Raw genomic sequence first — 24,989 nt, 5'->3', positions numbered from 1 at the left:
GGATACAAAAGTGATAGCAAATTTTCATAGCGAGAAGAGACATTTGATTTGACAGTGGGCACAGATTCTTTAATGACCCCAAAATGAAAATGAGAGAAAAGAAACAGGACCATTATGTAGATAAAAATTCTTAAGGAGATAGTCAACAAGAAAGAGAAGAAAGTCAACCCCAACATCCTGAATCTGAGACAAGGCTGAAACAAAGCAAAAGACACCACTTTGGGGTTAGAATTGATTGTTTTCTGCTAGGTAAATTTAACTGAAAGACAGGTATCAGGGAAAAGGGACATAGAGGGGAACTGTCCTAAGGTTATCCATTTTGCCTGTGACCATCCTCTCAATAGGAAAAATTTCAAAAGCCACATAAGTAATTTGCCTTTAGGGTCTCCAAAGGCAACTGTTTTCAGAGACTGGTCTAAGGTTCGCATAGAGGAAGAAGCTTCCTATAAAGGATGGAAAATAAGTATTTAGAATATATACATGTATTCTATATTCCATATACATGTTCTATATATAATATAAATAACATATATTCTCTATAGAGCATATACAATATGTCGTTTATAAGGGTGCCTGGGTGGCTTGGTGGGTTAAGTATCAGACTTCGGCTCAGGTCATGATCTTATGCTTCATAAGTTTGAGCCCAGCATCAGGCTCTGTGCTGACAGCTCAGAGCCTGGAGCCAGCTTCAGATTCTGTGTCTCCCTCTCTCTCTGCCCCTCCCCCACTCACGCTCTTTCTGTCAAAAATAAACATTAAAAAACATATTTAAAAATATAAGACTGTAAATAACATTTTAAAAATATGTCATTTATAAGTATATCTAATACATATTATTCATTCTAATCTAAACACTCATCTTCAATTCTTCAAGTGTATATACACATAAACACATATTTACCATTATTAGTAGTTTCAGGGTGGCTAAACATGCTGTTAATTTCAAATAATTTTATTTTTTAATTTTATTTATTTTTGAGGGAGTGTGCGCACGTGTGTGCGCATACACCCACGCACACACGCTCGCGCCTATGTGCGCGCGCATACACACACACACACACACACACACACACACACACACACACACACGATGGGGAGGGGCAAAGAGAGAAGGGGACAGAGGATCTGAAGGAGCCTCTGCCCTGACAGCCCCATGCAGGGCTTGATGTGGGGCTGGAACTCACAAACCATGAGATCATGACCTGAGCCGAAGTCAGACACTTATCCCACTGAGCCACCCAGGTACCCCAATTTCAAATAATTTTATATTAGTGGTTGGCACAATGTATACCATCCTCCTATCCAATTTCCTATAGAATTTGTTGAGTTTTGGGGCGCCTGGGTGGCGCAGTCGGTTAAGCGTCCGACTTCAGCCAGGTCACGATCTCGCGGTCCGTGAGTTCGAGCCCCGCGTCGGGCTCTGGGCTGGCGGCTCAGAGCCTGGAGCCTGGTTCCAATTCTGTGTCTCCCTCTCTCTCTGCCCCTCCCCCGTTCATGCTCTGTCTCTCTCTGTCCCAAAAATAAATAAACGTTGAAAAAAAATAAAAAAAAAAAAAAGAATTTGTTGAGTTTCCTTTGGTTCTGATGCAAATATTCAATTCTTTTTTCTACATTTCTTTGGCAAAAGCTAAGCTTAGAAATACAAAAACCTGTGTGTGTATAGATGCATAAATTGGGGTGGGGATTGAAAAAAAACCAAACTCAACTGAAAAAATTGAGGGGAAAATATATGTGTGTGTATAACCATTTTAACGTTTTGTTTTTATTTTTTTTATTTTTTTTTATTTTTGGGACAGAGAGAGACAGAGCATGAACGGGGGAGGGGCAGAGAGAGAGGGAGACACAGAATCGGAAACAGGCTCCGAGCCATCAGCCCAGAGCCTGACGCGGGGCTCGAACTCATGGACCGAGAGATCGTGACCTGGCTGAAGTCGGACGCTTAACCGACTGCGCCACCCAGGCGCCCCGAACCATTTTAAATCTAAAACAAAAAACCCCAACTCATCAACTAGGGTTGTCTTTTCTTTTTTTTTTTAGCAACACATAGCAACCCCACAAACTCAAAAGGAAAGACCAGCAGCATTTAAAAAAAATTGAGCATTAGTTCTACTCAATTCTCAAATATAGCTGCCAATCAGGGAAGAGAATATTCTGATTAGCATGAGTCCTTGAATACAGAAGGCACAAAATAAAAGTTTGTGATTTATTTAGCTTGCTAAGGACCAATTTAATCTGTACCAGACAAACCCTTTCCAAAATGTTTAGTATACTTTCCTGCCTAAATACATTATGCTGAACATAATATAGCCTTTATTTGGTATCTTTGGTATCTTCTAACACTATAAAGATATCATTATGATCATTTTTAGCATGAAATAATTTATATTCTGAAGTATAGGAGATTGGCTGAACTTATTATGGTGCCCCTAGGAAATTCTTGTATTATTTCTGGAAGTTCTCATATTATTTGTTTTTTATATCCTTTCTATCTGCTTCTTCCTTTTAATTTATCTCTAACTTATAAGCACAATACAGAAAAATATCCCAGTTTATTTAGTAATTATTGTAGTTAATGAAAATTTCCCTATAAAACTCTGGTTCTAAGGAGTAGAATTGGAAATAAAAATTCAAATGATCAGATATTAAATTAAGTTTGCCACCAAGATTGCCAAACTTGAACAACAAGGTATCCAAAGACAGACAGACACCTACTTACTTTAAACACATTTTCAGACATTCGACCCATAGAAATGGAGGCTAGCAGTCATTCATTGTTAACACCCTATTACTTAGGATCGCAAGACTTTGTCCAATAGCCTCAATAAATGTATAAAGCTATCAAGAGGCAAAGGTCAAAAAAGGAATCAGGAACATCAAAAAAATGCCGCTGGAAGTGACCCAAAACATCACATGCTGGGTTTTCCTTTGTAATGATAATAACAATGATACTGAGTGTTTATCCATGCCTTTATTTCAAAGAGCTTCAAAAGCTTTACAGACCTCTCTCACTAATCTTTATTAGGCCTCGGGAAGAAAACAGCTTTCCCCAAGAAGTCTTTTTTTTTTTTTTAATGTTTACTTATTTATTTTTGAGAGAGAGAGAGAGAGAGAGAGAGAGAGCGCGCGAGCGAGCCGGGCGGGCATGCTCATGTTTGTGCACACACAAGTGAGGGAGGGGCAGAGGGAGAGGGAGACACAGAATCTGAAGCAGAGTATCTGAAGCAGGCTCCAGGTTCTGAGCTGTCAGTGCAGAGCCCAACACGGGGCTTGAAGCCATGAACCGTGAGATCCTGACCTGAGCCAAACCAAAGTCAGATGCTTAACCAACTGAGCCACCCAAGCGCCCCTCCCCAAGAAATACCTTAAGAGAAGAAAGACACTTCTCAAAACCAACACAAGAGAAAACATTTGCCCTCTCCATCATCCCCATACACACTTGTCTCCTGACTCCCACTATATTGCACTATGATTGAAATGGATTATAATACCATGCAAGTGTTGAAAGTATAATAATGGTAATTCAGTTGGTTTCTAAAAGAATTATAAGCCACATGTGTTTAATCACAATAAGGAACAGGCAAGCAGAAAAGATGAGAAACCCCATAATTACCTTTATCCCATTATTTACCTATTTTGGGGGTAGACTTCATAAAGTAACTGCATGGAATACAGATTTTTCCATAGTGCAGAATATTAGTCTCTGAGATGCCTCAAAGGATATCTTTACCCAAAAATGATTTCCGGGCTACAAATATTTGATAGGTGCTATGCTTAAAACTGTTTATTCTCATTTTGATCTAACACTTCTCAGATGGGGAGCTGGGAGTCTCAGGGACCTGTGGGATAATTTCCAAGCAGGCTTTAGAACATTATCTGCCAAGCTTCAAAGAATAACATGTTGGGACCAGCACAGTACAAGTATAATGAACTGGGTAAATTAGTTCCCTTCTCAATCCTGAACTCCTTTCCTTCTATCCCTTAGAAAACAACTGTAAACCTACACAGGAGGCTGAGAGCTTCAGCATTCTGAGCAATCATTTCACGGCAGCAGCAATGAAAAGAATACTCCAAAATTTCCAAAAGGGAAAATGTAAGAGTAATATGTATAATATGGTTCTAGGATCCCTCTGACGCTGAGAAGTAAAAACTTAGAAAGTAGCTGTGTTGTGTTGTGTCAGTGACCACCTCATTGGTCCTGGAAGGAACTTAATGGGCTCACCAATACAGAACAGCCACATGTACAAAGGTCCAGGGAGGGCAAGTGATTCACCATGGCACAAGCAAGGCCATAACAGGACTTAAGTTCCCACCCTAGAACATATATGCCATTAGTCATTCTCTAAGCCATTAAGGCTACCTGCCACTACATTATGGTAACATTTAATCAGCCCTTTAACCCACAAATTTTGAATCTAAAGCTTTGTCTTTTTGGTCACATAAAAAATATAAATAGTCTTTACTTAGTTATTTCAGGATAATGCCAAATTGAATTCAAATAGGTTAACTGAGCTAAAATCCATAACCCTGAAACTTCATATTTCTTAACAGTCATTAGGTGAATAAGAAAGAGCTCAAGTCTAATTACTATTAATAATAATAATAATACCTTACATTTGTAATTTCCAAAGACAATCCTCATTTCATTTCAGGTCGGCAGACTATTACTATTATCCCCATTTTAATCATGAGGATACAGACTCAAAGAAGTTCAACAATTTTCCTTAAGGATTAGAGCTGTGATTAAAACACAAGACTACTGAGAACTCTTTTTACTGTGAGATGTTGCCACTCATTTTAGAACACCCTTTATGCCTTATTATATCATTATATGTGAATACTGTGCAAAGAGTTTGGTGGGTGTGTTATTTTCAATGATCTGATTGGTGACAGAAAATATGTTCTTAGGCCAGAAGGCCTCCAGTTATACATAAAGTTAGAACATAATGAAGTAACTCTACCCTAAGGGAACCCAAAATACACACTGATAATTCAAAAGGAAAATGTCCTCATCATGGAAGTTAGATGGCCTCCAAAACAATTACCTAATCAGAGAGCATTCACCTGGTGACCCAGAGGGTAACTTACATTTCTGGGAGATGGAAAGAGCAGCAGGGGCAAATGGTAGCTTCTTCTCCCGGCAAACACTGCATGGTGTTCTGACTTTGGAGATCATGTTCCTGATCTCTTTTAGATAGTTCAAATTCTCCTTCATGCTTAGCAGAGACATAATTGTGCAAGGCAATTTCTACACATAAATTACCAAATGATTCATCATCATTGATAGACCCTGACAAAAATCTTAAAAACCAGTGAACCAGAAAGTTACATCTCCTCCATTTGATAAGTAATAAAATAGTCACTGAATGCAATACAGAAGACTACCTTAGATGTCAATGGAGAACTAGTACTAGTGTCCTCCTAAAATTGGGACATCCAAGTTTTGGGGTATATGTACCCACTGTTAAGGTGCCAAATACTATAGTTTCTGGGTAGAGTTTGGCTACAGGAGAAAACCAGATCTCTGGTAGCACTGACAAGGTAGGTGCAACCATAAAGAACTTGACTTTTGATTCCATAAAGAACTTGACTTTTGATTCCATTGTCTCTGCCAGGGCAGGTGGTTTGGTAGAAGTATGGAATCCTGCCAGACAGGCTCCAACTCAAACTTCCCTTTAGAAAACAAAACAATAAAAATGGAAACAAAATGCCAAATCCTGTTCCATACCTTTGCTGCAAAAACTAGGGCATTTCATATAATAATATTAATTTAGTACCAGTACACATCAACTCAGGAGACATCAGATTATAATAATGAAGAGTTGCAGGCTCTTCCCTTCAGTTCAATTCCCTGTTCCCCTATATAAACTAAAGGGATATTCTTGTATTTCAGTGAATTTTACCCATATATTCTTAGTGTAAAAAAAAAAAACCCAAAACTATAATCTAATGTCTGCATTGGAGTAACACGGGGAAGTTAGTTTAACACTGCTGAGTGGAATAAAAACCTCTGTCAAATCCTGCCTAACCTATACCTCCTGACTTACCTTTCTAGAACAAACTAGTGCATTTAAAATTTTGTGAGAATGGGCAGTTGATGATTCCTTCAAAGAAACTGTCTTCCTCTAAAAACCTATAGAGCATATTCGTTTAGAACAGAGTAAAAACATAAAGGATTGTTTTTGGTGGCAAAGATAGACAACTGACATTTTTACCAGGTTTGTCTTCAGGACAAGCCTTTGTGATTGATGATGTAGGCTCCTAACCACAAGGACACCACAAGAAGTTTCTGAGGAAGAGTGCTCAAAGAATCCTTGTTGGGGCACTGGAGCTGCCACTATTGGAAACTGTGAGCATTTTTGGTGTTCCTGGAATTCTATTTCCAACCACTACTTTGTGGTTGCAATGAAGGGACAGAAGAGATTGGAAGTCTCCTAGACCAAATACTCTCTTCTGTTCATAACCACAGAGCCAAGATTAAAATAACAAGAATGTACTTTGCCCAGGGCATAATTCTGCCTAAATCTGTCCTATCCATCACTTTATTTTTTTCTAATTCTTGTTTTTGTTGTTGTTAATCTGCTTTAGGAAGGAAAGTCAGATAATTTATAACTGGATTCCAGAAAAGCTTGGAAAAATTCATAGACTCGGAGGATATTTAAGAAGGAGCCCTTCAGTCGGTTGAGCATCCAACTCTTGATTTCGGCTTCGGTCATGAAGCCTGCATCGAGTCCTGCATCAGCTCCTCACTGAGTGTGGAGCCTGCTTAGGCTCTCTCTCCCTCTGCCCCTATCCCCCACTCACACTCTCACTCTTTTTCTCTAAAAGAAGGAGGAGGAGGAGGAGCTGCCATAATGTCTTAGAACAACAGCCTATAAATGTCCCAATTGCAAGAACCAAAATATTAAATCAATCATTGCTCTGACCCAGAAAATAATTTCTTAAAGTTACAGTGTTAATTCTCCCTAGTATTTAACATGGTTGTGCCAAACAGTTTAAATCCAGAAGTAAGTTCCTCCTTCATTTACCTGCCAAGACCTGAGTTCAGGCCCTCAGGGTGCTGAGGTTTTCCTTTGTGAGAGAAAATGACATCATCAACACCTCGGAGACAGCAGAGAATGCAGGGAATGTGGCTCCCAACATTGGTGATATCATCAACTGCCCTGGGAGAAACCCCAAATTCCCAAGAGTTGAAGTGTTGAAGGTTAAAAAAGACTTTTGTTGTTGTTGTTTCAAGTTTGCCAACAAATGTTCACGTTTCCCAATGTCAGGTTTTAAAAGGGCAGGTGGAGTAAGAGTCTCTCTTCCAGTAAGAACCTCAAGAACCAAATACAGGAATTAAGTCCAGATAGAGCTATTCAACTCATTTGTATCTTACTAGGGCACATCCAACCAAGGAAGAATACAGACTTAGTTATATTAGGCTCTCTCCCAAGTCTGGGATGAGTATATTCTTTGGGGGACCTGCTAATGTTGCAAGTTTGCATTCAAAATAAATTCGAGGCATTCACATAATCCCCCAGTCTCCTCCAAACTTTCTTTGATGTCCAACAACTAAGGACAAGGATCTTTGATTATAAAACAATTTCTTTGGTTGGAAGAAAATTCTTTGCAGGGCGTGAACAGCAGGAGAAAGAAAAGATTTTTCTGAAGTGCAAACTAGTTGGAAACCCCCTGGGGAAAGAATCTGATTCCCAGTCTTTGAGAGGACTGGGCCTGCCTGTACAAGCTGCCTCTGCTGCAGGCCTCTAAGAAGGCGCTTTTGTGTCTACTGTATGGCCCTCAGTAACAGCACCGCAGCCCTTCTCTTCTTTTTTTGCCAGCGGAAGTTTTCCAACTCTGAGGATGTACAATGCAGAAAGTCACGGTTTAATAACAAGGCATAGTTACTAATCAGATGGCCCCATTTCCACTCCTCCCAGATGCCTCCAGATGCTTATATACTAGAGCTCTATCCCACAGCCCCACACATGGACACCTACCAGCTGCTCTGAAAGTCTTATTTCTAGTGTAATTATTTAGCTTATCTCCAATAATTCAACTTTACCAAATATTTTTAAAATTTTTTTTAATGTTTTTATTTATTTTTGAGACAGAAAGAGACAGAGCATGAGTGGGGAAGGGGCAGAGAGAGAAGGAGACACAGAATCTGAAGCAGGCTCCAGGCTCCGAGCGGTCAGCACAGAGCTCGACGCGGGGCTCGAACTCACAGATCAGATCATGACCTGAGCTGAAGTCGGACGCTTAACCGACTGAGCCACCCCGGCGCCCCCCCCCCCCCGCCCCAAATATTTTAGAATCAGATGCATCATCCTCCTTTACTACTATGGTCCAGACTGGCTCTAGGTTATACGTGGCTTTTCCAAGCCTTTCCAAAGGTTCAGATTCACTTAGATGTAGGCTCATGATTGAAGTCAGTGTGGTTTGATCACTGAGACACCTTGATGAAGAATTTAGAATAAGGGTCCTCAATCCACAACAGATATTTTAAAATCTAAATCTCCAGAGAAAAATTCCTTTGTGTGTGTGTAACTGAATGTAAAGACAGTATAGGACCAGAGGACCCAGAGTGCACCTGAGTCTGACACTTCGTTTTGCTACCAATCTGTTGTGTGATTTTAAGGAATTTGGTCAGATTTTTGTACCACCTGCAAAACAAATTTTATCTCAGGGAAGAGAAATCAATAAGCAAGTTACATGTCTCTTTAATACAATAAGTCTATTTCTAAAGTAAACATAAACTCTCAATGTTTAGAGCTGGAAAGGATCTTAAAGATTATTTACTTACCCGACCAACCATACCCCAACAAATGATAGGTTTCACAACTTACTCTTATTTTTTAAATGGTCATGAGGCACCTAGGGACTTTGCATAGTTACAAAGGGGACAATTACACTCCACATAATCTCCAATGATCAAAATATATGATGTACAACCATACAGTTTACTAACTTCAGAGCAGGTAATAACCTGTTGCTGCTGTCATAGCAGATATGTACATTCTTCTAGAGTTAAGTGTCTATATTCCTCATATTATACTAAAATCACAACACATTTTAGAGAATGGAAATAACAGATACAGAGGACTAAAGTCAATGATTTTTTAATATCTTGGTATGATGAATAAATTTTGCTGGGGGTGCCTGGTTGGCTTAGTCGGTTAAGTGTCCAACTTTGGCTCAGTTCATGATTTCGTGGTTTGTGGTTCAAGCCCCACATTGGGCTCTGTGCTGACGGCTCAGAGCCTGGAGCCTGCTTCAGATTCTGGGTCTCCCTCTCTCTCCCCCACTTGCACTCTGTCTCTGTCTCTCTCTCTCAAAAATGAGTAAACGTTAAAAAAAATTAGAAATAAATTTTGCTGAATAGAGATGATATTCAAATATTCACCTTTTACATAGTATTTATTTCTTCTTTTATGCAGTTATTAAAGAATTAAAACTGAGCTACTGAGATTCTCCATTCACACAGAACTAATACGTTGCACTCTGTTTAAAGCTGTTTAAATGTTCTGTTTTAATTTCACTACAACTTAACAGAAACTTCTTGTACATTTTAGAAAGACAGTTTGCAACTTGAGAAGAAAACCATGGTGTTTAGTTCAACTAACTAAAGAAAATGTAGCATTTCTAAAGAAAATGCTACAGATGAGTATTATACATACAGGAATATTTACACAGACAATATTATAACCTATATTTAACTGATAACAGTAAAATTAGAAGGTATGATTGTTTGGGTTGTACTTGTCCTCTAGCTTTAAGCCACTTGAAGTTGTCTGGGTTAAAATTTTGTGTTTTTTTGTTTGTTTTTCCTTTGGTCCTAGGGGACTGTGAAACAGAACTACCACAGTCATTTGAAAGACTCCTGAAAGAATGAAAATCAGCACTCTAGAGCATCTATGCCTGAGCCTCTTGCTTGGCATTCATCTCATACTGGCTTCTGCTGTTCTCCCCCGATAGACTAGGCTAGGGTCCTGTTCTTTGTACTCCTACAGGAACTGCCACAGTGTTTGGTATGCACTAGGAGATCCACATTATAAGACACTGAGAGACTCCAGTGCTGCCCCCAGTCTGGGTACAGTTCTTGGCCTAGATTTCATAAGAAGCCTCCACTGCTTTGAGGAAACAATCCAGGTCAACAGGCCATGTGGTGCACAGTGACTCTACAGCAGAATAAATGACATAAGCACCATGTGAAGTAATGCTAAGTTGTGGTAAGATACTTTATGTTTGCTCACTTATTTTAAAGTATGCCTTCTGGTTGACTAGGGATCAAAGAGGAGAAAGACCCTATGGCAGTTTATAATATCTTCTTAATGGAATGCTCAGGGGAAAATCTCTGCCAACATCTGCTTTTTAATCTCCTTGCAATGACCCCCCAAAAAGTTTAAAATAAATAAATAAATAAGGTTTGCTAAAAATGCTGGCCAGTAAGATATGGCAGTAGATTGGCAGCTCCTTGGCAAACTACTAATCTGAGTCTATTTCTTCATCTGTGAAATCAAATGATTGGATTAGGTGTTTTTCTAGCTTGAAATTTGCTGGTTATATTTTATAAATGGAATAGGCTGCCCTTCTGCCCTTCCCCTCTCCAAACTGTATTTTACCCTAGGTATGGAAAACTGAATAGGACTGAATTCTAGTGCAAGTCCAAAGAAGTATTTCACCACCAAGTTTAAAAAAAACTGGCCACAGAATTGTAAAGTCAGATACCTATATGGTTCTAGATAGAAGATACAAAAATTAAAGGACCTAAAACCTAAAACCTGAATCATGTAACATATTTTTCTGAGTGGCTAATTCACAAGACTGTACACAAACTGTACTTTTTAGGGAAAAAGAATGGGAATCCATAATCAGTTTTTAGGAACTAGCAAGATAAATAGGCATAAAACATAAGGCCTTCAGTCTCATCCAAATTATTCTACAGAAATAACAATAGCAACAGTGTTTCTCAATTATCATATATTTAAATATGCATAATAGTAACCTTTTGATATATAAGCATGCACGAAATTGACAGGCATATGCTAACTGAATATGCTGCTTAAATTACAGTTATATTATGGTTGATTTCCATTATAACAGAAGTATCCTAGATTAAAAAAAAAAAACAGACAGTGGTCTTGAAGATAGTTATATTGCTGTCTTAAACTACCACGCCTAAAAACCCCGGGTTTTTATTTTTTTTTTTTTTTTTTTTGAGTGAGAGACAGAGAAAGAGAGCATGAGCGGGGAAGGGGCAGAGAGAGAGAGAGAGAGAATCCCAAGCAGGCTCTATGCTGCCAGCATCGAGCCCAATGCGGGACTTGAACCTGCAAACTGTGAGATCATGACCTGAGCTGAAATCAAGAGTGGGACGCTTAACCAACTGAGCTACCCAAGCTGCCTTTAGGAATTAGAATTTCTAAAGAATCTAATTTCCTATCTCCAAGGAAAATGTGAGCCTTGTGTTTATAATTCTCAGGGAAAAAAAAAACCCTCTAACTTAAATCATTTTTATTATTTTGGTGTTCCTGAATTTGCATATTAAACACAAACTCTTACTAAAAAGTATCAAAACAAAATGTATTCATGAACTGTAATGTTTAGAGCCCAGACAAAAATTAGAGTATATAAAGTAACTTAGCAAGAATAAACCTTTTTTAAAAAGATTCAAAGTTTTCCATTATAGCAAATTTTAAGGGCTCAAAGAATTCTACCCTAGGGTAGAAGTGAAGCTTAAAGGATAGAAACCAAAAAAATAGAAAGTAACCAAAGTTAGTGTTACAGCCTGTTTTTTGAATTTAGTAATCAAACAGACACATACAGCTACAATTGTTCTACCTACATCAAAACAAATCAGTAAAATATCCTTTATTCTTATGGACCTTTTAGTGAAACCACCATGATGAAAGGGTTGTAAGCATTTCTTGAATTGATGGAGTTTCACTTAATATTTGGAAAGCACAATTCCTTCACTAAATAAACATGAGCAGATCTTTCTCACATGCCAGTTTTTACATCTGAGGTAATCTTAGGCCAACCTTCTTATAACTGCCTAATAATATTGTTGTCTGTTTGACTTCAAGTAATATATACAAATACTTTTTTTAGTGTTTATTTATTTTTGAGAGAGAGGGAGAGAGAGAGGAGTGGGGGAGGGGCAAAGGGAGAGAGGAGGACAGAGGATCTGAAGCAGGCTGTCAGCTCAATGCGGGGCTTGAACCCACGAACCGCAATACCATGACCCGAGGCAAAGTCACACACTTAACCAACTGAGCCACCCAGGCGCCCTATAAATACTTTTTAAATTAAGTAAACGGAGGGTAAATTAGTTTTGAGAATTTGGTATCATTTCTTGAAATAATAGGGATTATTCTAGGAGAGCAGCCATTAATCTGGAGTCCTTAGATCCCTACATCTCAAAGATTCAACTCACTGAGATTTTATGCAAAATTATATGTTCAAATACATGTAGTCAGCAATTTTTCTCAAATCCTCAAAGGGGTCTGTGGCACCAAAAAAGGATAAAGAATCACTGTGTTAGGGTAGCTCAAAACCAGAATTGGGAATCACAAGCTTAAGGACTAAGAAGGTGAGGTCCTTTGGATATATACCAATATCTGATAATCACAGATTTAAAGTCAATATCTCAATAAATCTTTCTTGGAAAATCAGAATTTCCTAAAAAGCAGATGTTGAGCTATCTATTAAATCAAATAAATGTTGTGTAAAAATGCTGTGTAAAGGAGCACCGCAAATGTATTGATTATAGCCATGTTTACAATTTGGAAGAGGCAATCAAGGAGCTACTATGCTGTCTATAAGTCAGAGTGAAGGAATAGAGCATGTTCTTTCAAACGCAAAGCACTCAAAATAATTGACCTCACAGTATACTTAGAAATGTGATGACATAATAAATCTGTTTTATCCTAAAGTTATCTCCCAGCTATTAGAGTTACTTAGCACCACCATCATGTTCCTTACATTTATTCAATAAATGTTTATTGAGTACCTATTATGTCTAAGGCACTAAGTATACTAAGGCATTACTCCCAAGAATATAGCTCTGAACTAAGAAGACAAAAATCCCTACTTTCACAGAGCTCATATTTCACTGAGGGGGCAGAGACAAGTACAAAAGTAAAATACTACAATATGTTACATGGCAATAAGTTCATAAAGAAAAACAAAGCAGAGAAGGAGAATATGAGCCCCAGAGGGAATAGGAAGAGCCCTTCAGAATAGGATGGTCTAGGAAGACCTCACTGAGAAGGTGACATATTTGACACTTGGGGGGGTGACATTTGAGAGACTAAGAGAAGAAAATACCTGGGGCATAAATCCCATAAGTGGGACTGGCATGTGGAAAGGCCCCGAGGTGGGAGTATGCCTGGTTTAACTGAAGGACAGCAAGGAGGTCAGAGCGATGAGAACTGAGTGAGGGCAGAAGCAAAACATCAGAATGCCAGGTCAGATCCTGATGAGCCTTACAAGTCGTTGCAAAGACTTTGACTTTTACCGTAATAACAATGCTGAAAAGAACAATGAATGCAGGTTAGAGCAGTGGCGCAGAGGGCTTTTTGAGACATAAAGTTGGCAAATTGCTCCACCAATAGTTTTTTGACTGAATTATCACACTGAGCAACATAGGCTCAAAGAGAGTAGATATTTCACTCTTTGACAATATTTTAGCTTTTTAGGATTGCCACTCTGCAGAATTGATCCCAGAGAAATCCATATCCTTGGATACCTTAAAAATTGGACTACTCCTTTATCTCCTGCAAAGCAGATTGGGCCCATCTCTGTGCACCTTTGTTCTTGGATAATTTATTTGCTTTCTCTCCCCCATTACGTTTCCTTTTCTGTAAAATGGAGTATATATCACCTATTCTTATTTGGCTTGCAGGTATTTGTGAATCATTTTAAGCTTCTTGGAAGAAAACTACTATATAAATTCAATGGAACATCATTACTACACTCTTCTCTAACAATACCCTGTACTACCAATTCTGGTTCCTAACAGGACATTTATAATAGTACAGCACTCATTTATAACATCTTTTTCCTCTACTGTACTTAGCAATTTAAAGGGAAAAAAAGTACCAAAAAGTTCCAACATTTTCCAATGAATAAAATGTAAAGGGCCTTCTATTAAAAACAAAAACAAACAGGGACATCTGGGTGGCTCAGTTGGTTGAGCGTCCGACTTCGGCTCAGGTCATGATCTCACGGCTTCTGAGTTCAAGCTCCTAATCAGGCTCTGTGCTGACAGCTCAGAGCCTGAAGCCTGCTTCAGAATCCCCTCTCTCTCTGCCCTTCCCCTGCTCACGCTCTGTCTCTCTCTCTCAAAAATAAACATTAAAAAATTTTTTTAAACAAAAAAACAAAACCATGAGCTCCAGAAATGTCTTTAATACCGTATAAAAAGTAAACTTTGGGCATGCTTCGGTGGCTCAGTCAGTTGAGCATCCAACTTTGGCTCAGGTCATGATCTCATGATTCATGAATTTGAACCCTGTGTCAGGCTCTGTGCTGACATCTCGGAGCCTGGAGCCTGCTTTTAGATTCTGTCTCCCTCTCTCTCTGCCCCTCCCCGACTCGTGCTCTGTCTCTCTATCAAAAATAAATAAACATTAAAAAAATTTTTTAATTAAAAACAAAGGTAGATACTGATTAAGTAAACATTCTTTGGGTGCCTGGGTGGCTCAGTCGGTTGAGCGTCTGGCTGTTAATTTCAGCTCAGGTCATGATCTCGCAGTTCATGTTATTGAGCCCCATGTCAGGTTCTGTGCTGACAGCATGGAGCCTGCTTAGAATTCTGTCTCCCTCTCTCTCATCTGTCTCCCTTCCTCTGCTCATGTTCTCTCTCTCTCTCTCTCTCTCTCTCTCTCTCTCTCTCTCTCTCTCAAAATAAACAAATAAACATGAAAAAAATTTAAATAAACATTCTGATTTACAAATATCTTTGCAAATGAAACACAAATGAGAGAAACAGAATGAATACAGAATACAGAGATTCTTAGAAACTAGCAGGATACTGTGTATTCTGGATCAACCTCAGAAACTGGTACTCATCATTTTCATTCCTTTCTAGTCTGGAAATAAATCATTTATACAAAGTCTACACTGGTGTTCTGGTCATCTGTAGCATTCTTTGATGTACAGAATTTTATTTCATTTTTTTTAAATTTTTTCAACGTTTTTATTTATTTTTGGGACAGAGAGAGACAGAGCATGAACGGGGGAGGGGCAGAGAGAGAGGGAGACACAGAATCGGAAACAGGCTCCAGGCTCTGAGCCATCAGTCCAGAGCCCGACGCGGGGCTCAAACTCACGGACCGCGAGATCGTGACCTGGCTGAAGTCGGACGCTTAACCGACTGCGCCACCCAGGCGCCCCAAATGTACAGAATTTTAGAGCAAGAAAAGCTTAGGCTTTCGGGTTCAAGTTCCAACTATGCCACCCTACTAGCCACATAACCTTGGCAGATACTAATTTTTGAGCCTCAATTTCCTTATCCATAAAATGTGAAGAATAAAAGTATTGCGCTTCTCTCACAAAGTTATTATGAGACTGCAATAAGCTAATACACGCAAACTGAATAGCACGAATTTGCTATGCATTATTATATTTGAATCTCTCAATTTTACAGATGGGGAATCTGAAGCCTAGAAAACTGTAGTAACTATTTTGACCCAAATCACCCAACTACTTAGTGACAGAGCCAGAGCTAAAATCAAATCCCTTGAGCCACAATGTAGTCACTTTGTCAACTACAGTTTGCTAAAGCATCGTCTCACTGGCTTTGGCCAAAACTTTAACTATTAAGATTTCTCTCCCTCCTCAAATAATTTATTTCAGGCCCTGACTACAAATAAAGCAAAAATGCAAAGATAGGATAGCTACTTGTTGACTAATAGGTAAATTAAGGGACAAGCAGAGACACTGTGTATGGGGGAATCTGTCCAGGAGGTGTTCACTGCTAGTGGCCAAATGCCAAATCACCACAACTCCCACTGTAGGGATGAAGCCACAGGACAGTACATTCTAATCTTGATCATAACTTTATCCTACAGCCTAAGAAAATCCAAGACAACCAGCTGAGCAGGAAGAGTGTGATAGTCAAAGAATTGTTGAGCTCTCTTGTGCTATGCTAAAATCCTCTTGGTTTTTTTTTTGTTTTTTTTTTTGTTTTTGTTTTTTTTTTTTTTGCTTTAAGAAAAAAGATTGAGGGGCGCTTGGGTGGCTCAGTCAGTTAAGTGTCTGACTTCAGCCCAGGTCATGGTCTCACGGTTCATGAGTTCGAGCCCCTGTGTCAGGCTCTGTGCTGACAGCTCAGAGCCTGGAGCCTGCTTCGGATTCTGTGTCTCCCTCTCTCTCTGCCCCTCCCCAGCTCATGCTTCCACTCTGCCTCTGTCAAAAATAAATAAACTTAAAAAAATAAAAAATAAAAAAAAATTTTTTTAAAAACATTGATTTCAAGCTGGCCCTTCAAATGACATTTATAAATAATGAACAAGAATTGAAAAAGAAAATAGGACTGTAATCATTTACAGAAGAGGTAGCAACACCATTACTAGAAATAATAGAAATAAACCTCAACAAGAGGTAAATAAACCAGAAAACTGGACAATTAGGCCATGCATAAGCTCTAGCACATTTTCCATCTACAATGGTATAAACCAGGAGAAAAGAATATACTCAAATGAAAAATAAAAACAGTAATAAATCATAATCACTATTATCTAGTCCTTTTTATCAGACATAGACAAAGAATTAGGAAATCTAGAAAATTTCCTTGACATGGATTAATTGAGCAAAATGTAAAGAAATGTTAGATTTTCTGAAGCTCTCTGAGAATTCCAGAAACCATGACAAGGTTACTATTTTTTAAAATCATTGTTCTTGTACTTTTACATTTCCCAATGCCTACATCCCCAATCTTACATCCTCAATCTTAAAAAGACCTGACGACATCTTCGAAGACAATCAAACTTAACAGGCAGCTAGAGTAATTCACAGGCAGAAGGATACATAGAATTATCCAAAATTCCTCAAAGCCAATAGAGAAGACTGTCTTCAGATTTGTGACACCAGGTTACAGCTATCTATCAAGCAAACTAAAGTGCAGCAAAGCACAACTTTAAGAGATACAAACTTCAGTTAAATGGAAGGCTTGGTTAACCACAGTTGAGTAAACCTGAGTTGTAGTGTAATCTGATAAGGAACAAATAGCATGAATGCTAGAATTAGAAACCATGTATCGCCACTCTAGAGTTCTTTGAAAGAGTTAATCAAATAGTGGATAAAGAAAAACTGGTGCATATTATTCAAATAGTTGTCTTTGTATTTTTAAAATAAAGTCTCTCATAAGAAGCTATTAAGAAAATTTAGTAGCTATTGTGGATTAAGAATTGGTTAATAGACAATAAACCAAGACCAATGCTGACACTGTCCAGTGATTAATACTAGACCTGTGTACAAGTTTATTAATGACCTAAAAGAAGCTTACGTGGGGGCGCCTGGGTGGCTCAGTCGGTTGAGCGTCCGACTTCGGCTCAGGTCACGATCTCACGGTCCGTGAGTTCGAGCCCCGCGTCGGGCTCTGGGCTGATGGCTCAGAGCCTGGAGCCTGCTTCCGATTCTGTGTCTCCCTCTCTCTCTGACCCTCCCCCGTTCATGCTCTGTCTCTGTCTCAAAAATAAATAAATGTTAAAAAAAAAAAATTAAAAAAAAAAAAAGAAGCTTACGTGGACAGAAAAAGTGAAGAAAGACTAAAAATTGCCAATGATGCAAACCACCCTATAATAAAGGGTGAAAGGCCTTGCTAAATAATAGATACAATGAAATTCCCTCTTCACAAAGTAAAGAAACAACGTGTAAAGTATACTGATGGGCTCAAAGTTAATAGTTAATAATAATAATAATAATAATAATAATAATAATAATAAAAAGATTGGCAGGATTTACCAGAGAAAAAGGGTAGAGCAAGAGAAGATATGATAAAGATTGGTAAAATAATGAATGGCAAAGAGAACACCAGCTAGTCTCTGTTATATACCTTTTCCTTTCTGAATACACAGAGGTTTATGATAATAAAAGGTAACACATTTAAAATAAAAGAGGCACTATTTTATACAGCATATAATTAACCCATTGAACATGCTGCCACAGGACATTAATAAGACACAAAGCTTAGTATGGCTCCCAAAGACCACAGAGATATTAAAATATGGTTCTATAGTAAAACTACTTAGGGTAAAAAATGAAAATGGAACACATACCTCATGCTTTAGGGTATTAACTAGGCAAGGCCAGGAAGTCTCCTTTCCAATTATATTCAAAATTCTTTGTGACTTCAATTTTTAAATATTCCTAATTCCATCCTACAGTTCAAATTATATGTATAGACTCATCCAAAAAGCCTTTGGCCATTTTTCCCAGATACATTATTTTTGCCTGTTTATTTCTCTGAATAGTTAAGCCTTCCATGTCATCCAATTCTTCTTCTACTTAATTTATCCCAGTTTCAAAATATTGCTTAAAAAGTGACCATGAAGAACCACTAAATCATATATGCTAAAATCCATGTTTGGAAAAGAGAGTTCTATACTTTGTTAAATTTTCTCACCTCCTTGAAGTAGACAAAAATTGCAATTCATACAATACTTTGGTTCTGTTCAAATCACAAAATTAAAATCTGAGTTTGGATACTGGAATAAATCATATTTAATAACATTTTAACCTATATCCAAGAGCTACAGCAAGTGTCCTTTCATAAAATGAATTGTAATCAATAAGCAACATAATTTTATGGAATAAGACACTAGAACGCCACAGCAAAAAGGTATAGCCCTTTGGGCTCTATCTTCACCATGGGGAATGGTAATTCATCTATGAAATGCTATGGACCCAGTCAGTTCATAAATTCAACACATAAAGAGTAGGCTATGAATGAATCACTGGCAAAATTCACAGCCTGAAAGCCTAAGAAACTGTGTCTGAAAAGATCTGTGGGTCAATAAAAAATAGATGTTAAATTAAAAATTTTTCAAAAATAAAATTATGTATAGACAAGACCAAAGGAGGCAAGTTTACACCTTGTGTCCATTTTGTAATTCCGTCCTCTCCATTTTGGGCTTAGCTCTAGGGTGCTCCACGTGGTATAAAGCCAGCCATAGCATTCAAGCTTGGCTGAATTTTAAAAGTGACACAGTAATCAGATATGCTCCAAGGGCATTCTAGAATTTCAGGGTGCTGCTGACCATTGTAACCTCCTTACAATTGTATGGGTAACAGACGGTAGCTAGACTTATTGTGGTGATCACTTTGTAATGCATACAATATCAAATTATTATGTTGTACACCTGAAACTAATATAATGTTATATACCAATTTTAACTCAATAAAAAAATATCAACCTCCTCAGTGTTCACTTCAAATTTAAACAGGACATAAAGTATGATCCTCATGTCAATTAAATACAAGTCCGTATATTTAATCTATCAAAAAATAGCGTCCAGAGTACTGGACTTGCAAAGAAAGGTCTTACGTGGATCTAAAATGGCAACGTAACACCAGAGTTAAAAATAAGAAGATGATCTTCTAAAATGTGGAATTTGTATGTTTCTTTTTTAGAATAAGAATTTGCTTTAGAATGCCAATAACGCAATATCCTTAAAAGATGGAACAAACAGCAAACTCAACAGCAGAACTCTTGTATGGTATTTGGTTTGGGAGACAAAAGAAGAAAGACACATTTCGAACAGATGGAAAGTGAAACATAATAAAGTTATCCTTACCTGCATTAATTTTCCTTCTGCTGGAGTTATTTCAGCAACACCAGCAAAAACACCTTCCAAAGTGAGATTCAGTTTTCCTGTGGGGTCCATTTTCAAGGGGATCACTCTGATAATAGCTTTCTGCTCTGCTGATCTTTCAGACTCCACCGCTGCTGCCAATACCAGTCCTGTACGTCCAAAGCCTGCCTGCAGGGTAGCCATCAGCAGCCAGGGCCAGAGGGCAGCCAGCTGCAGCTGGTGGCCACCACTCATGCTACCAGCTGCAGCAATGCACCTCGGCCATACATACTGCTTCCACTAGCTAATACCAAATGCAGGTTCTCAGATCCAGACAAATATGGAGGAAAAGAGAATTTATGCTTCAGTTTCTGAAAGCCAAGTCGTAGTTTTGGCCCTTCCTTTCTCTAAAGTATATTCCCAAGAACAGGTGGCATTCCTGATCTGGCAGAGAAGAAGGTGTTTTCAGCCCACTTCTGCTGCAGGGATGTCATTTTCTCCCATCTTCACTATGATTAGTAAAGATATCACCACTTCTGTTTGGAATTTCCAACTTTGCTTGAGGTTGAATGTCACATCCTGAATTTTTATTATGTCAGATCACTTGGTGCTGGTCTTCCATATGCATCAAGTTGCTGAGCCACTAAATCCAATGTTAATGAACAAAACAAGGCAAAGTAAACAACTAAAGCCATGCACTGAAGGTGAGAGTGAAACACACCAGCTCGGAAAATGAAGAGATGGTCCTTTTTAAGCCACAAAACTTGTCAATGGTCATAGGAGGATTTTTGTTTTAATGGAGAAGGAGAGGGTACAATATATTTCAGGCCACACCGTGAGGGATGTCCAAAGATGCTATAACACGTATTCATAAAAGTTTCCACATTAAACTGTATTTTAGGGTAGCCAAAGTTCTAGACCCATTGAATTTATAATACTTTTCATGAACTTAAATATACTATCATTTTTAATGTTCTACCTAAATTTGTCTATAAATTAGATGCTAATTTATATGTCTTCACATATTACAGGATAATCCTGAGTATCACCGCTTTTTCCAACTTTCAAAATTCGAAGAATATTTGAAAAGTTTAGCTTTCCAATTATTTTTCCCAGTTAAAATTGATATTTCTATCTTTATTTTCCTTTCTCTGTTAGGGATTCCAGCTTTTATTCTCCTGCTTGAGAATGTCAAGTACTTTGATTTCCCATGAGATGATTTTGGAAACTACTTTATTATCCAGATTTTATAATCTGTAATTTTCTAGGTTCATAAGTAAAACAAAGGACCATTCCTAACACGTTTTCAAATTCCTTGAGGGGGCGGGGAATAAAAGATAGGGGGAGTAGGGAGGTGATTAGTCTACAGGCTCTAAGTAGAACACCCTGAAAAAGTATAAATAAGCCTGAGTAGAGTAGATCTGTGCTATTTCTAGGCACACTTGAGAATTTGGGTCTTTGTACAAACAAAATCTGAGTTCTAAGATATTAAAATGTGCACCCTTAAGTAAATATAAATGCACTTCAACCATAAAGCCCGCCGTGTTCAGAGGTCAAGTTAAAAAGTCTTATAAAGTCTTCAGAAAAAGTGCTGAAAAGCCAAGCAATTGAACATGAACCTGTTACATAGATCCTTTTCTTTTGCTGAGGCAGAGGGAGAAAAATAAGAATTTCAAAAGAAATCTGCAAACCTGTTGCGCTGTCGGGCCCACTGGAATCCACGGGGGTGAAACAAATTCAATTATGCTTTTATAGGTCCTGCTCAAAAAAGGTTTCAACTGCTTAACCAAGTACAGCTCATTCTTCCACCTTCTTACACTGCAACCAAACCAAGTGCCCCACACTGTAGGTAGGTGCCGAGAAATTCCGCAGCCTGAAAAAATAATCCATGCAGGTCAAAGGCAAACATTTACTCCAGGGTTAGAGCTACTGTTCCCAAGACTCTAAAAGCACTTATAAAGGATCCAAAATCATTTCTGAAATCTCCTTTCTAACAAAAGTTCTTTTTCTCCCCGAACAGCATATAAAATGATCAAATCTTGAGAGAGAAAAGGAGCAAAGTAGCAAATACATCAGCAACAATTCACTACCAGGAACACAGAAAATCCCAGAGGGAGAAAGCAGTATCTCTGAATCATGGATGGGCTTGGAAAGTTCGGAAAGATTCGAGTGCTTCCCTTCCAGAAAGACAATTCTGGATCAACTCCCTAGAGGAGGAAGCCTGTGGTTTGTAATTGGTGTTCTAGCTCTGACTCCCTCCCCTGGGACTGCAATCACGCTCTCTACCTGCTGACACAAAGTGAGGGTGGAGCAGCTACAGGCAACCACCCCCCCTCCCGCCCCTCCTCCTCCTGGCTGGCTAGGGCAAGGGCTGGAGTGCGCGCACACTTAACTGAGCCAGACATGTTCTTTTGCTCTCTCCTCTCTCAGCTCCGCTACTCCCTCTATTGAGCCACAGCCAAATTGCATCCAGTTCAATGGGTAAGCAAGCTACCACAGGTAAGTCAGGTTCACTCAAACAGGTATCTAAGCAGATTGCACCCAAGAGAACATAAATGGTGGTATAAAGAAATAAAGAGAACAAAATAACGAAAACGCGGAACATGAAAGAGGGGACACAGGGCTTTGCAAATGTAAGTTCAAAGGGGTTTCTGCTCTTTTGGGGCTTTCGTGTCTATAAGTGGCACAAAGCCAGAATAAAGTCATCCAGTGCTGTAGTGTTTACTGCTGTCTTATGTCTGCTACCCTGGCAGGAACTCTGTCCATTTTATGCATACTTTTTCTTCTGCTTTTACTTACTTTAAATTCAGTATCTCCTTTCTAAAACTGTTCCTGTATGGAGCTTTTAGTCAGGTTGATGTCAGAGGTCTTGAGCCTGTTATTTTCTTCCCACATCTTTGGGAGGTCAGACCTATGCCCTCAATGTAAGATTGCAAGTAAGTCTATGTCATAAATGCAACCAAAGGGGCAAAATATATATGATTAATGAGAAGCCTGTAGGCAAAAAGAAAACCCATTTTGGCTAATAACCACATTCATGAATTATATATAACCCTTTTAGTTACCTTGTCATTAGAATGCAAACATTTCTCATATGTGTTTCTAAAATTTGAATTTTCATATTTACCAGATTATATTTGACTGTGGCCAGACATTTTATTTTTGACCTTTTGACAATAATCTTTCCAAATGGTACAGATGTACAACAGTATGAATGTGGTTAACACTACTGAATGTACACTTTAATGTTTTAAATTGTGGTAAGAAGCATATAAGATTTAAAAATGTTTTGATTTTACAAATGAAAGCATACAAATTGATCATCTGTAAAATGTGGATAACAATAATTGCATTGTAGGTTGGTTGTAAAACTTAAATGACATAATACCTCTGAAAGCAAAAAGTATAGGAGCTCTCTTCACCCTGAGCATTTTTTCCCTAGAGAAGGTTTATGGGAACACTTTTGACATTTTAGGCCTAATGACTGACATAGAGCAGAATAAAATAAATTCTTAATTTAGCATGTTTCTTTGTTGCTTGGACCTTAGGAATACAATGCAAGTATAGACCTTTACAGCTCTTTCCAAAAGAATATATCTAATTCTCAATCAAAAAGAATGCAATCTTGCCTTTTGCAACTACGTGGATGGAACTAGAGGGTCTTATGCTAAGCAAAATTAGTCAAAGAAAGACAAATATCATATGACTTCACTCATATGAGGACTTTAAGATACAAAACAGATGAACATAAGGGAAGGGAAGCAAAAATAATATAAAAACAGGGAAGGGGACAAAATAGAAGTCTCTGAAATATGGAGAACAAACAAATATGGAGAACAAACAAATATGGAGGGGTTGTGGGAGGGGGGATGGGCTAAATGGGTAAGGGGCATTAAGGAATCTACTCTTGAAATCATTGTTGCACCATATGCTAACTAACTTGGATGTAAATTTAAAAAATAAATTAAATTTTTAAAAAGGAATATATCTAATTCTTCTAGAGAGAATTTTTTACATCTGTGGTTTTATATTTTTATTTTATGTATGTTGTGTAATAGTATAGCATAAAAAATGCAAAATACACATTACTATATATTTGATATATGCAAAATTATCTTAAACAAAAAGTGACCTACTAATGGACTTTACCTCACCTATTCCTGCTTGAAACTTAGTTGAAAGAAGGAAGAAAACACTTAGTTGAAAACACTTAGTTGAAACACTTAGTTGAAACACTTAGTTGAAACACTTAGTTGAAAGAAGGAAGAAAATATAGATGTGGTTGCCCTCTCTTGAGGAAACTCCAAGATCTAGGAATGATGAAAATATGTATCATGAACCTGGATATCCACTTAGATACTCAGGATCAAACTAAACAGCCCAATGCACTTTACTTCACTGATACACTGTATTTATTGGGTCACCAGAGCTGACAAACAAGAAAAATTATTCTCTGGCTTATCCCTCACGTTATCTACTACAACGTCCACAGAGATATCATAAAGATGTCATTACCATGGTAATGAAATGCCATGTCACTAATATTTACTACCTAATCTTACCCGTGAGAAATATCATCCTTCAGGATCTATTTTCACATCCGGATTGACTAAAGTTACTGAAGACATGAGTCCTTTTCCTAAAAAAACAGATTTCTATAAATATGTCCAAGAATTGTCCTTATCCTTAATGGCATTTTAAAGACTCAATCTCCATTCAATCACAAATGAAGAAAAACAAAAAAAGCCAGGACATTTTTTTAAGTAGATTCTTTGAAAAACAGAATACATTCTTTCTTTTTTTGTTTGTTTGTTTGTTTTTGTTTTTGTTTTTGTTTTCAATATATGAAGTTTATTGTCAAATTGGTTTCCATACAACACCCAGTGCTCATCCCAAAAGGTGCCCTCCTCAATACCCATCACCCACCCTCCCCTCCCTCCCACCCCCCATCAACCCTCAGTTTGTTCTCAGTTTTTAACAGTCTCTTATGCTTTGGCTCTCTTCCACTCTAACCTCTTTTTTTTTTTTCCTTCCCCTCCCCCATGGGTTTCTGTTAAGTTTCTCAGGATCCACATAAGAGTGAAACCATGTGGTATCTGTCTTTCTCTGTAATACATTATCTTTCAAATTTTGCTATTATTAATACTAGTCACAATGACTTAGTTTTGTATTGATCACCAGTTAAACAGTAAAAACAAGCAAGACAAC

General features: G+C 38.0%; 1 protein-coding gene across 2 annotated transcripts in view; it reads right to left on the bottom strand.

The window, feature by feature from the left end:
- RNF43 (ring finger protein 43) overlaps window positions 1-22,054 on the bottom strand; it is a 64,917-nt gene extending 42,863 nt beyond the window's left edge. The window contains exons 1-2 of one of the 2 annotated variants that reach the window (XM_040497011.1): window positions 21,473-22,054; window positions 19,785-20,424 (exon numbers count right to left, since the gene is read on the bottom strand). In XM_040497011.1, the coding sequence (XP_040352945.1) occupies window positions 19,785-20,036 (252 nt within the window). In that variant the 5' untranslated portion in view covers window positions 20,037-20,424; window positions 21,473-22,054. Of the gene's footprint in view, window positions 1-19,784 lie in introns of both variants that reach the window. The other variant, XM_040497010.1, reaches the window with a different exon arrangement.
- Between the last annotated feature and the right edge of the window lie 2,935 nt (window positions 22,055-24,989).

This window comes from Herpailurus yagouaroundi, unplaced genomic scaffold, assembly GCF_014898765.1.
Source record: "Herpailurus yagouaroundi ecotype Mexico unplaced genomic scaffold, PumYag 189, whole genome shotgun sequence".
NCBI lineage: Eukaryota > Metazoa > Chordata > Mammalia > Carnivora > Felidae > Herpailurus > Herpailurus yagouaroundi.
Note: the sequence above shows the minus strand (reverse complement) of the source record. Positions and strands in the feature narration are given on the sequence as shown.